We start from the raw sequence: 14,378 nt of genomic DNA, 5'->3' as shown, positions 1-14,378 counted from the left end.
CCTCACTAAGTGTTGGAGATAGAATGTAAACCCAGGTTTGCTGATTCCAAACCACTGCACTAGTATGGTACAAGGGTACTAGTTTGGTACACAGTCTCCATCCATCTGATACTTTCAATTCTTATCAAACAGTGAACCAGACACATGGAGAGGTACCAACCATTGCAAGTCAAAGGGAAAATTAATCAGTGCTTCAAGGATTCACCTCTTGATCTCCAACCTCCTGTGATCCAGCCCCCACACCGCCCCCTGGAGGACAGAGCTGGCACACAAACACTAAGGAGTCCAATGGCCGCCCACTCATCAGCCACTGGTCATGAAAAACTCTGCCTGCTGGTTCAAAGGCATGTATCTTTTGTACACAGCCCTTACCATCTATAAGAAAAGAAGACATGGCTAAATTCAACAGCTTACACAAATTATGCAAAGTAATAGTATTTCGTGATCACAATGAAGTCTAAAGCTGAGAGAGAGAGACTTGTTTCATATTGATGAACATTTAGTCTTTATGAATGGCAAATGAACTGTGTTGACTTTGGTCTTTATTTCGGATAAATAAACTCTACAAATAAATCCTACAGATCTTCTCAACTTTTGAAAATCATCACCTCTCTACAAAGGGTTCAGTCAGCACCAGAATCTGACCACTCATAAGATCCCCCAAAAAGATCAGACCAGGAAAGAGCTGACTACCACACAGCTTTTAGAGTCTTAAAAACACATAGACCAAGTTCCTCCAGGCTTGAAGTCCAACTTGGTTATGCCCAGGCAGTCTTCTTTCAAATTCTTCTCCATGGCATACAGAAAGTCAACTAAAATATTAAGATATACAGTCAAAACCATTTTTAGATAAAGGATCATCTATTCACGACATATGATCCCTGAGTTGATAAGTGAAGAAAATCAAAGTTGTAGGGAATGAACTCATTCAACCTTCTTATTCCACGGATGTAGAAACTGAAGACCAGACAAATTAAATGACTTAACTAAACCCACACAGTCGGTAAGCATGGAGCAAACAAGGACGGACAGGAAGATGATTTACCTGAATTTCTTATATTGGTGTTGTTCAGTTTGGAGTCTTTGATTACCAAGTGCTTAATCCATAGGGTAGGAGCTGTGATTTCTGAAAAATAAAAATCATAAAAGACTGTGTGTGAGTCAGGGAGGGTCTGGGTAAAGAAGTAAAAAAGCTTTTTTAAAAAGCCTAAGGCATTGGAAACTTCAGCTACGTCCCTCATGACATATCCCCCTAGTCCCCAAACCCTCTCCCTTCCTTACGAACGAAGCTCCTCTCCCCAGCAGCTCATAAGAGCTAACCAGGACATCCTGTGCTGGGAGGTAGAGTGGTCAGAGTCCAGAGGCACCGAGCCACTCCATCCAGGAATGAAAATATTATCCCAGGAGGTGAAGAACATGGGCCAAGCCAAGTCCCTCTCAGCTGCTTCTCTGGGAGAAGATTGAAAGGGGATAAGTCAACAAACGAACGCCAAACCAACCACAGAGACCATTTCAGAGCAAACAGCTTAGCCACAGCAGATTCAGCTTGCTGAGACTTTGCTCTAAGAGGGAAGAAAGGAAAAGGGCTCACGTGTGTTCCCACCCCCTTTCCCAGGGTCTCCCTAAGCAGAAGCTGAGTGCCTCCTCCATCCAGAGTGCCCCAGGGTTCTCCCGAACTCTCAGAACTCGGGTCACCCAGTGGACAGAGCAGGTGGAAACCCAGGATGTTCTGAACGTTCTGTGGAGGGATACGCTCTTCAGTGAGAGTGCTCTCCATTCCCACCCAGTCGTCCAGGACCCAGACTGGCAAATGACCTAGGATCTTTGTGAATCACAGAGACATTTGAATTTTTAGGCATGAACCAACCTACATTCCACCACTGAACCAGTTGCAAAGAATTCACCACTTTCAATCCTCCTCAGAGCTGAGCCTGTGCTAGCAATATCCGTTTTAAATTCTTTGTCCTACTGTCCAGTTTCATGATCCAGGCTTGGACACCCTTGGCTGAGAGCTGCTAAAAGTTTGCTACATAATGCTCTGGAAGCCAAATCTGGTGGTCAGAACATTTAGAGAATTCACGCTGCCATACTTCCTGTTCCTGCCCCAGAGAATCCAGAGTACTCAGTAAAGCACCTGAAGTAGAGAAGGCCCTGCATAGCTTCTGGAACGGAGGCCAGACTTCTGCACCCTGGGCCCCTTCTATCCAGTCCCCAGACCTCCAAGGACTTCCATCATCTATTTTGTCACCAGCCACTATTTCCCTTGACCTAGAACTTCCCCTGTCCCAAATGCCCTAGATTCAAATCTCAAGGCCCTACATAACACAGCCAAGTCAGCCCCACGCACCCATCTGTTTCCTGATGCGTCCTTCACTCTGTTCCCACTGCACTCCCTCCTTGTTCATGCCAGTCCCCTGGCCTGATTCCTCTCCTATGCTTGCAAGATTGAGCTCAAGTCTCATCTCTTCATGGAAGCTTTTCCCAGACCACTGCGACCTCTTTCTTCCATAAATGTCTATTACATTAAAAATTGAGACCACAGAATTCAGCACATAAAGCTCTCAAGCGATTGCAGCTATCTTAAGAGCAAAGGGTAACATTGGCATGCACCCTGCTCATCCCCCAGGGTCCTCACACCAAGCTAGGCACAGGGCTAGTAAGCATTGAAGGGACACTGGATGACTTTCTCAGCGATGATTCCCTGCTCTTGGCAACTCAGACTGTGTTTTTGTTGGACATCGGGAGCCAGGCAGGAAGCCTGGGGAAAACAGAGGGCCTTTCCAGAAGGAGAGAGTGTTACCAGTTCCTTGGAGCATTTGCTTACATTGGGAAAAATTAAAATTAAAAAAGAAAAATAATGATAATGCAGCTTAAACAAACATCTAAGGTTAAGACTTTCCCCAAATCTGAAAATATGTAGAAGGACAAGGGGCGGAAGTAATACAAGGGCTTACCATCTCCATCGAACAGGGGCTGGGTCTCCATCGTGGGTGTTGGTTTAGACCCGTCATCTGAATTCAGGGTTAAAAAGAAGTGAAAAGAAACTACCATTATTGAGGTAAATACTATCTACTCTCCAGCACTGTTGAATGGTTGGGGTTTGTACATGGCCCGACCAAGGCCCAGCGAAGAGACCAAAGAAAAAGAAAAGAAAGAAGAAAAGATCGAGGAAGAAAAGAGAACAGAGAGAGACACACACACACACACACATATACACACACACAACTGTAAAACCAACCCGGGTATGTGCTCACCATCTCAGGGGACACACAAATGGACTCGTGGCTTAGGAGGATCCTTTCTATCAACCTGAAGATACCCGGATGACATCATCGTTCTTCCCCACTGGAAAGTCCAAATGATGAGAAGGCAGGAAGGATCACTCTTTCCCCTGCATGCTAAATTGAGGAGAATCGGGACTCCCTGGCACATTTTTAGCTCTGAAACAGCATGCGCTGCAATTCCCCGTAGGAGGTGGGGGCAAACAAAATGAGATACAGCCTAACCTGTGAAGCTGCAGACATCACCCTGGTCTTGCTCTGATATTTCTATTATCAAGAATGGGAGCAGGGAGGGAGCTCCCAGTAGCAAAGTCCTAATGCTTATCGTCCCTAGTGTGGGCAGCTCTTTGCGCAGAGCAAGAACTTCTGCAGGCTGGGACTTGGTGCAGACTTTGTTTATTTACCCTCCAGGACTCCTCAGGGCCTCAAAACCTTTAGCTGAAAAAAGTGTTGTTCAACTTCTTTTTCATTATTGCTCATTTCAGAAGCACTTTTAGACCTTTTATTCTCCTAATCACCTCCTTGAAATTTTAATAACTCACACTATCTATCTGTTTACATACTCTGTGTATGTGTGTTTGTGCTTTATATGCAAAAAGAATAATTTTTTTTTCATTCCCTGGATGAAGGATGAGAACAGGTATCTTCACTCATCTTGAGATACATAGTTTAGAGATTTCTCTGTTTTCTCCCTCAATGGGAGGAGGAAGGTTGAATACTATCATCTCCAATGGTTTGATGATTACACCGTTCTTCTCCTCCCAAGACGCCCCCAGAGATCTTTTAGAATGGAATGTGATATTCTCTGAGCATTAACTATTTATGGAGAATGCAAGTTCTCAGATAGTCTAGGAGACGCCAGTCAGATCATCAATAATAGCAACCCTCCACCATTTGGAGTTCCCTATACCTCTGGCTGACTTCCCTGCATCTTATCAGGGGAGGGAGCAAGAATTCAGAGTCCTGATCTCTTTCTTGTGTCAACACCCTCACCCTTGGAATCTTAAGATTTGAGAGTTATGGAGACCCACACCCTTGCTGAAGGCCAAGCCAGCAACTTGACAGTTGTGTGACACCTGACTCCACTATTATTCCCAGGTGCTGACACCAAGACCCAACTCTCCCTAGGCCAAAGATATCTTGAACTGACAATCAACCCTAGGAATGAGAGGCAGCAGGAAGGGAGGAGTTGCGGCACCGCACATTGTATCTCCCTCCAACTGGATCCCAAACAGGCATTTTTTTGATGCCAAACTGTGAGAGCTTGATCTGGAAGTCATTGAGGGAGAATAACCATAGAAGGGAGCCACACAATGTCATTTTCTTTAATAGCATCACTTCCCCTGACTCTGTTAACACCTCTTGCCATTGAATTCAATGAGCCACTGAAAGGAGCCTTTTTGCAGCTGCAATGCACATTTGGTTGCTTTTGCCGGATGCAGAGTCCACAGTGTAAATAGCTGGGCACAGTATGCTCAGCCCGTCCTCAGAGAGTCGCTTCACTTCCAGGAGTCTCACAGGCTATCAAAGGGAAAGTAAGAGGTAAACTTTCCAAAAGGGACTGAGAATCCAAGTGCAGGATGGTTTATGCAATATTTTAATATTTAACGTAGACATTAAAACCATCCCACATTACAAGAATTGTGTCTCTCTGGAGGAAGATAACTGAAAACATCCTGCCTCTTTCTCTTGCCATCCAGATGAGAGTTGGGGACTGCATTGGGCTCAGACATCAGCAAAGGGGATCTGTACCCAAGGGGAGCAAGGAAGGTTTCCCAAGAGGAGCCGCACTCCTGCAGGTAGAGGACTCCCAGGGACTGCCCAGACGCAGGTGCAGTAACCCACAGAGCGTGAAGCCACATGCAGGGAGTGAATTTCCCTACAGAATAAGGTCACCAAAGGTGAAGAGATACAGCTGCTCCTCGCCACAAGGGAGGACCTACATGGAAATCTTTATGAAGTGCGAAAAGACAAGGAGCACGGCTGCCCGGAGCCACCTGTGGGATCCGGCATGCCCCAAAGCCAGGAAGCTAGGCCAAAGCCAACAGGACCCTGCGGCCATCATCTCCGGGCACCTGGGCACCTGGCTTCTGACTAGCAAACAAGCGCACCTCTTCTACCAAGCAGGGGGTCCCAGGCCTGGGTCCAAGGTCCACAGCAGTTCTGTTTCCGGGCAAGCCTTGGAGCAGCACCAGGCCCCACACCAGACCCTGGGGAGAGTGTAAGGTTTGTACGTCTGCCCCCCCCCCCCCCCCCCCGGTCTCCTGATCCCAAGCAGGATCAAACTGTAGTCCCCACGTCACATCCAGTATATTGACTAACCTGAGGCCCTCCCTTACTCCCCTGTGCAGCAATATCTCTTCTAAAAATGAAGGACTCCTGATGACCAAGCCTCAGAAAACTCTGCAGGTGGAGAATAAGTTAAAGGCCTACTAAGGGGGTATATAATTCCATGAATGCTGACCACCTTATTTAACAGCTTACTTTTAAAAAACGGATTTACAAAGTTTACTTTTAAAAAACAGATTTACAAAGTTAAAATCTGATCAAAGTTTTTTAATTAAATAAACCTTACAACTCATGTCTTTATTTTTTGAATGAGCAAAGTTGTTTTAATAGACATTTTGCCAGAGACATATAGATGGCTAACAAACACATGAAAAGATGCTCAACATCATTAGTCATTAGGAAGGTGCAATTAAAACCACAGTGAGATACCACTAAATACCCACTAGATTGGCTAAAATAGAAAAGAAAATACCAAGTCTTGACAAGGAGAAATGGAACCTTTGTTCACAGCTGGTAGGAATGCACAATTGGGCAGCCACTTTGGAAAAGAATTTGGTAGTTTCTTTTAAAAGCTAAACATAAACTTAGCATTCAACACTCCCAAATTCCTCCCCTAGGAATCTACTGAACAGAAATAAAAAAAAAACAAAATGTCTTCCTGAAGGCATGTACACAAATATTCATAGCAGCATTATTCATAATAGCCTCAAATTTGAGACAATCCATCTCTCTGTCAACTGGTGAATAAATTGTGGTATATCCATATACTGGAATGTTATTGAGCAGTGAAGAGGAATATACACTAATAACATGTGAGGGTATAGATGAAAAACATTATAAGAAGCAGATGGAAATACTATACATTATACAGTTACATTTATGTGAAATGTCTAATAAAACTTAACCCATAGAGTCAGAAAATAGATCCGTGGTATGTGAGGGATGGGGAATGGAAATGGGGTATAACTGTAAATAAGCTCAAGGTTTCTTTCTGAGGTGATGGAAATGTTCTCTGGTGGTGGTTGCACAACTCTATAAATTTACTAAATTCATTGGACTGTACGTTTACAAGGAGTGAATTTGTTGATATATAAATACTTCAATAAAGCTATTAAAACAAAAGGAAGAGAGTAAAAAATTCATCGCAGATAAGTCATCAGGCATCAGCAACTAGATCATTTGAGCAATCCTTAATTAAGAGAGAGGCTCTTCCATATATTTTTAAGGGAAAAAATATCTAATCTCAGTTTACATATATGTCTCTGATGATGTCATGCCTGATGCTTATTCTCAGTGAATCTTTTGGACCTGAAGTAATAGGACTTTCTTCCACAACCAAGGCAAGATATAACACTGAAAAAAAAGTCAATTTGAAGATTGTCATTTTGCAGCACCAGCCAAGAAGGAGGAAGTCACCAGGCAGATAAAAAGTGAACTGAGTCTCCAGGCAAGTAAGGGACCTTGAGCAACAGCTTTGGAAACCGCCAGACGCACAGCCACCACAGGCTCCGCGTTTGGCCTTCCAAGGTTCCCCCACCCCCAACCATGCCTTGTCCTTGCAGGTGCAGCCCCAGAAAGTCCTGGCCCCTCCATGGGCTCTGGGAGTCTATACAGACAGTGGGTTTGTGTGACAGCACAATTCCTTGCCCTGCAAGAAGGCCTGGCCCACGCACAGACAGCTGGAAGTCACTTCGACCCCCATGACACCGTTCAAAGCCTCCTCTGTTTGGCTTTTTGATTCCTGATTGACATTCGCTGGCCGAGGGGAGATAAATGCTGGGCTGAGGACAATGTAGATCCCTCTGACTATTCTCAAGGAAAGACTTTTCAGAATAACAAACAAAACAAAACAAAACCCCAAAAACATTGGTGTGCTTAGGGGACTGAATAGAGCCCAAGAGGTCCAGGGAAGCAGGGCTGGCCCTTTCAAGGGGCTGGCAAGTCCATTGAGGAGTTAATTGTTTGGGTGTACAATGAGTTTATTCTGACCACATACAAAGAGCTTTCTCTTCCAGGTCCTTCAAAAGAAAGTGTGTCAAAGGGGCCAGAGGAGGAATCTGTATTAATGGCATCTCTTGGGGTCTCCGAGACTGAAGAGCTCTGGGGAATGAGGGAAAAAAAGAAACTACCACCCCCATCCTGAGATTATGGAAGGTCCCTCAATAATCCCAAGTGTCCTTTGGGTCTTGAGCTCTTCCCAAACTATGTCCATCACTGGTGACAACCTCCCTCATATTCTTTTAGGCTGCCACTGTCCATCTTTTAAATAGACATGGAGATAAACTTCAGCCTGGTAGAAGAGCAAGAAGGTTCTTGCTTTGGGGGGAACCACATTAATGCCAGAGCCACCATCCTCGTCGACATGTGACTCAGGGGCCCAGTGCTGACTTATTCTGGGCATTGTAGGGAGACAACTAGGTCTGTTGGTAACTCTTGCAAGAACCTAGCCCAAATCATACGAGGAGGAGGAGGAATATTGGACCTCAGCATTTCCTGAGATGCACATCTCCTCACAAGGCTCAGAAATGGACTGTGAGCTGTCCCTTTTCTGATGCCCCAAAGCAGAGTTTCTCGGGGCATTTCCAGGCCTGGCCAAAGCAAGAGGTCCATGCTTTTCTTTCAGCTCACTCACCTGTCTACTCCCTCCCCGGGGTGAAAATGAGCTGGCTTTTTGTGACCAGTTCCCTATGTTCTCAAGCCCTCCATTTCCCCAAATAAGAGCAAAATCATGAGGCTAGTGGAAGGCGACCAAATAAGGAGGAGGAACAGGAGACACCAACCACACAAGAGTCAGTTGAGGGCTGATTCACATACAAGATTGTGCTAACTTTTTTAACTTGTTATTCTGAGATGATTACAGATTCAAAAGGAAGTTCTAAAAATAATACTAAGAGGTCCCGTGTACCCCCTTTCCACCAATAGTAACATCTTTACAGTTAACATCATTTACATAGGTAATCTATACCTATGGCCTTCTGAATTCAAGGGTTGTGCATCCTCAAATCTAACCAACTGCATATCAAAAATATACAGAAAAAAATCACAATGAAAAATACAATCGTACAAATAAAAAAAATACAGTACAACAACTACTTAAGAGCATTTATATTATGTTAGATATTATAAGTAATCTATGATTTAAAGTATTTGGAAATGTGCATAAATGTATATAAATACTATGCCATTTTATATAAGGGACTTCAACTTCTATGGAATTTGGTATCCACTGTATGGGGATGTTCTGGAACCAATCTCCCATGGATACTGGGGGATGACCACAATTATAGAGATAACACAATTGTAACATAAAATCAAAATCAGGAAACAACATTGGCTAATTCATAGACCTTATTCAGATTCCACCAGCTTCATGTACATCGCGCGCGCACGCATATGTGTGTGTGTGTGTGTGTGTGTGCATGCGCGCGCGCGCATGTGCACGTGCATGTGCAATTCTGTCATTTTATTTGGGTGTAGATTTGTGTCACCACTTCCAGAGCCAATACAGAACTCTCCCATCACCACAAAGATCCTCCACACGCTACCCCCACACCTGGCAACTACTCTTCAGTTCTCCACCTCTCTGATCGTGTCATTTCTAGAATGTTGTATGAATGGAATCATGCAGTCTGTGACCTTTTGAAATTGGATTTTTTTTCACTCTGTATAATGCCCTTGGGAGTCCTACAAGTTGAGAGATATATATGTAGCTTGTGCCTTTTTATTACTGAGTATTTGTCCATAACATGGAAGCATGGATGTAGTAGTTTGTTTCACCTATTGAAATACATTTGGGTTGTTTCTATTTGAACTACCACAGATGAAGCTGCTACTCATTTGTGTACAGTTTTATTTGTGTGGATGTTAAGTCTTTATATCTCTAAAAAAAACATTGTTCAGGAGGCAATAGCTGGATTATGGTTAAATGTACAATTAGTTTTTTAAAGAAACTTCCAAAGTATTTTCCAGAGTGCCTGTACCATTTACAGCCTTATCAGCAACATATGAGACATCCAGTCTCTCTACAGTCTCACCAGCATTTGGGATTGGGAAAAAAAAAAAAATATATATATATATATATATTCTTCAAATAGTGATCTCTTACTATGGTCTTCATTTGCATTTCCTGTGGTTAATGATGTTGAGCCTCTTTTTGTGTTGCTTATTTGCCCTCTGTATATCTGCTTGGGTGAAATGTATATTCACAAGTTTGCTCATTTTTTTTTAACTGAACAGTTTTTACCATTGTGATTAGAATGTTCTTTATGTATTCTAGATAAAAGTCCTATGTCAGATATGTGGTTTGTAAATATTTTCTCCCCATCTGTAGTTTTTTCATTCTCTTAACAGAATTTTTGTAGACTATATTATTTATTTATTACATTTATACATATGGACCAAATATTGAGTGGTAAAGATTTTCTTCCATATTTTCTTTTAAAAGGTGGAATCGCTTTACCAGTTTTATATTTAAGTTTGTGATCCATTTTTAATTAATTTTCATATAAGGTGTGAGGTTCAGGTTGAAAGTCTGTTTGGCCTATTGATGCCCAAGTGCTACAGAATCAGTGGTTGGAAAGACCATCTTTGCTCCACTGAATTCTTTTTTGCATCTTGGCATAAACCCCTTGGCCATCCTGGTACGGGTCTGTCTCTGGGTTCTCTGTTCCCCATTGACTTGTGTGTCAGACCCTCCACTAATACCACACTGTCTTCATTGCCGCAGCTTTATAAGTCTTAAAATCAGATACAATCATTTCTTTCATTTGATTTTTCTATTTAAAAAAATGATTTTAGTTACTCTAGTTCCATTGCCTTTCCACAGAAATTTGAGAACAAGCAACCCTGAATCTCACATCTTCCTTTCTGCAGACACAGGATTGGTACAACAGGACCTGAAAGTGGCAATTTCTCAACCACCACCACCACAGGAGCTACATGGCCCTCAGAGCTGTGCATATGGGGTCAAAGGTGACTCAAAGGCCTGTCTACCCCTGTGCCCACTTCCCTGGCTTCCTCTCAGTTGCTGTGCCACAGCTGGAACTGAACTCGGGTAAGGAACAGGAAGCCAACAGGCATAGTCTCGTTGGCCTGACAGGTTTTGAGCCCTTGCACCTGGACTTAGGAGGCCCTATGAGAGCACCAACCAGATTGGCAGCCTGTCACAATCAACCCAGGTGGCCCTCTAAGGGTCTCTCTTTAGAGGTTCTGGCAACATGGACTACCAGCTGGGGCTGTTTGGAGGGGCCACCTGGCTTCCCTCCCCTGAAGAAGTGACAACTTGAGAGCATCCAGAAGACTGTTGCTCCTCCCTGGAGAGGCTTCACATCCACCTGAGGAGAACCTCCATAATTAATGGCAAAGTCCCATCAAGATGTGAATGTCTCGAGGTAAGGCCAGAGCCTCTTATCATTTTTGCTCATTGCTGGATCCTCAGCGATTACAAGAAGCATGGCACTTAGTAAGTTCTGAATAAATATTTATCGAATAAAAGAACCAAGTATAAAATACCAGTGGTTACTAACACCAACAGGGACTCAAGTCAGTCTCTGAGGAGGAGGCATTGCCACATCTCTAAATCCCATTTCCTCTTCAATCCTTGGAGATGGGGAGATGGCAGGGATTCAAACTCTTAGCCTCATACTCTTCACAACATAAACTTTGCTTCGGAGCCCTGGTAATAAGGGCCAAGGTGAGGAGCAGGGACTGGGGAGGGAGCCAAGCTGGAGGAGCAGTTAACCGTGGGAAGAAGGGAGCCGTCACACACTCACACACGCACACACGCCCCTTTTGACACTGCAAGGGCAAAGCTGAAACACAGATATGCCAGGCTTGGTTGAGGTTTGGAGCATGAGAAAGAACCAGCAACATATGCACAGAGAGCCCAAGAGCTGCCGCCTGTGGGCTTGGGGCTGCTTAGGCACAACGTCAGAGCAAATGCTTCTCCCATAGGTAAAGTGAGCAGAGCCCAGCAGATGCCCATCTCCACTAGAATCCAGCCCAGGCTGGCAGCTCATCAGCTTCTGATCCAGCCTCCCCTTGTGCTAGGGAAAGAGAGAAAAAGAGATAGCTGGGAAGAGGTTAAGTCACGTGGACAGTGATATTCCCTGTGTGGAACATTCCTCGATAGCCAGCCTGGCACAGATTAGCCAGGCCTGGGGCACTGAAGAACAACTTCTTCATGAGGGTGAAGAGATGCCTGCCATCCATCACCCCTGCCCTAATGGCACCCCTCAGTGCTACCTGATCCATCACCTGAGGGACAAGGTCTCCAAGTTGGCACCAATCTGTAGACCAGACTCTAAAAACAGAGACAGGCAGAGACCTTGGGGAAGAAATGTGACTCACTCCTTACTTGAAGCACATACTATGGAGCAACCAGTGTATATGCATGTGTGTGTGGGGCGGGGGCATAAAAAAAAGAGAAGTCTCTGCACATTAAAGATGGGTTGGATTTTGGAAGTTCTGCCCTTCTCTGAGACTGTCTTGACAAATACAGAAGCCCATGCAGCAAAATCCGAGCAGAGTTTGTTAATGTTTTTATTTTATTTTATTTTTATTTTTTCTCTCACTTAAACAACAGACTCCCAGACCTCTTAGAGGAAAATAAACAAATGACAGAAAACGCCGGATGACCCTAAACTTTCACTTGCAATTTATCACAGCGTCAGCCCCAGGCCCTCTGTATTTCTGGGCACTCAGAGGAAACAGCTTCCTGAGAACTGCCAGCAAGCATCTGACAAGTGCACGGCCATGTGGTCCCATCTGTCATTCTTCACCACCCATCAAACCCTCCCTTGGAGGCTGAGGACTTCTCTCCTGGCCCCTCACGAGATGTGAAGACCAGGCCCAGGTCCTGGTGTTATCCTGGAAGGTCACCCCCCAGTCGTTGGCATCAAGACCCCAAGAAAGACACACTTGAGGAAAATCCACAGGCCTTGGCACAGCCAGGTAGAGCCAAGGTGGGCAAGCGATGACCTCAGAACTGTCTGCTTCCAGCCGATCTCCTTCAACTACTTCAGTGAAAACCCCAAATCCAGCTTTCTCTCTCTCTCATCTGTTTTAACAGCAGATTTCCAGAATTAAAGGGGCTGTGTGGGGTCTTCTCCCTCTCTTCAGATACTTCTCTGTCACATCATGAAACACATGTGCGTGCACGTGTGCACCGGCGCCCCCCTCCAAGGGCTAGGACTAGAGAAGAAGGGGAGGGGGGCGGCCAGGATGAGATTGCCCCAGATCAATGGATATTTGAAACTCAAACACATGGCCCAGGACCTACCCTGCACGTGTTAATTACCACACATGTGCCTGTAAAGGAGTCCGTTAAACACAGGGGCCCAAAGAACAGAGCGAGGAAGGGACATTCCAAGGGATTAAGTAAATAGTCTGAAGTTGTGACCCTCCTCCCCTCCTGAAGCACGTGCATCTGGCTGCGGAAGATAACAGGGCCCCCCTTCTTCCCCCACGTCTTCCCTGGGGCCCCACACCTGTGGACCACAGCAACCCAGGCCTCCCAGCCTGAGGCCAAACTCCGTGACCTGCTACCGAAGGCTGCCCTCCTCCTTTCCTCCTGCTATCTCTCTGGGCCTCCTCCCCCGGCTCCTTGCCTTTCTCCTCCTCTCCTTCACAGGACTAATTCCTGGCTGGCAACCAGACGCTACGTGGTCACACAATACATCTTTTCATTCCTTCCAGGCAGAGAGAACCGATCCCTCCCAGCCCCGTCAGTGGGGCAGATTCAAAAGGCCAAGAGGGGAGGGAGAGAGAAGCATGGGTCCCGTCCTCACCCTGCAGCCCCTCACCCCTCACACCTGCAGACCTCATGCCTCACCTCCTTTCTGACCGTATCCCCCCTCCTGCTCAAGGGTCCCCAGGCCAGCATCATTTAAATTGCAGCCTCAGGACGGCGAGCTCCAGCTCTAGGGAGATGCCTCCTTGGGGAAGCCACGTGTGGGCACAAGCTCAGACAAGGGGCCTTTGTGTCTTCCCACCTGCTGCCCTACAGAGCACATTCCATTCTTAAGTGGCCTCTGAAAGAGGAACCTTGGCAGGTCAATACAGGATATTACGAATGCCCTCTCATACCCTGTCCTCATTCAAACTTAGGCTTCCTGGACAGGTGTGGCTTCAGGTGGCCCTTCCTACAGGTGGCCCAAACCTGCTCTTCATAGCACTGCCCATGGAAGACAAAGAAAAGAAGACTTGGTGCCTAATTAGATTCTCCAAATAGATGGAAAGAGAGATCACTGGGCAAAAATCAAGTTTCCAGGAGAGAGTGAGCCCTAGCATCTCCTGCCAGGGCCTTATCCTCACTTTTGCTCCAAGGAAGAAGCGTCTGCAGAACCACCTAGGTGGAAGGACCCCATCCAGGACAGGGGAGCAAAGAGCTGGAAGCCAACAGCACTTGTTCTCTCCAAGAGGAGGCTGCAGATTCTACCCTATTTCCTCCACCTCCCTGGAGAATCAGGCTCGTCTGGCCTCCTTTGGCCCATGCTCACTGTAAATTGCTGTAAATGTACTCCTCAACCTACCTGCCCTCTTCCAGCTGGCTAAGTGAGGTCCAGGATAACCATGGTTCTGTCTCACTGTTACCCACAGGGCACAAAGCCACATCAACCTGGAAAGCACTTCTCTGTCTGGTTTAAGAACCAGATGGCCCAGATGACCTTTCCTGGTACTTGGGCTTCATTCAGCATCTCACACTTCACTCACTCCCTTTGGAAGGGAAAATCCAAGAGGTCAGTTTTGCATGGTTACCCATTTCCCCTACTACTAGGACCTCACGCCCAGAGACACAGGTGATGTTCC

The 14,378-nt window shown here is 45.5% G+C and overlaps 1 protein-coding gene across 6 annotated transcripts in view; it reads right to left on the bottom strand.

The window, feature by feature from the left end:
• The window catches only part of Smoc1 (SPARC related modular calcium binding 1), a 157,299-nt gene that overhangs the window by 34,743 nt on the left and 108,178 nt on the right, over positions 1–14,378 (bottom strand). For 4 of the 6 annotated variants that reach the window (XM_021724838.3, XM_021724839.3, XM_078050127.1 and 1 more), the window contains exons 6-7: positions 2,955–3,044; positions 1,046–1,126 (exon numbers count right to left, since the gene is read on the bottom strand). In XM_021724838.3, coding sequence (XP_021580513.2) covers positions 1,046–1,126; positions 2,955–3,044 — 171 coding nt within the window. The remainder of the gene's footprint in view (positions 1–1,045; positions 1,127–2,954; positions 3,045–14,378) is intronic. The other 2 variants (XM_021724840.3, XM_021724842.3) reach the window with 1 other exon arrangement.

The sequence above is a fragment of the Ictidomys tridecemlineatus genome, chromosome 5 (genome assembly GCF_052094955.1).
Source record: "Ictidomys tridecemlineatus isolate mIctTri1 chromosome 5, mIctTri1.hap1, whole genome shotgun sequence".
Lineage (NCBI taxonomy): Eukaryota > Metazoa > Chordata > Mammalia > Rodentia > Sciuridae > Ictidomys > Ictidomys tridecemlineatus.
This window is presented reverse-complemented; position numbering and strand designations above follow the sequence as displayed.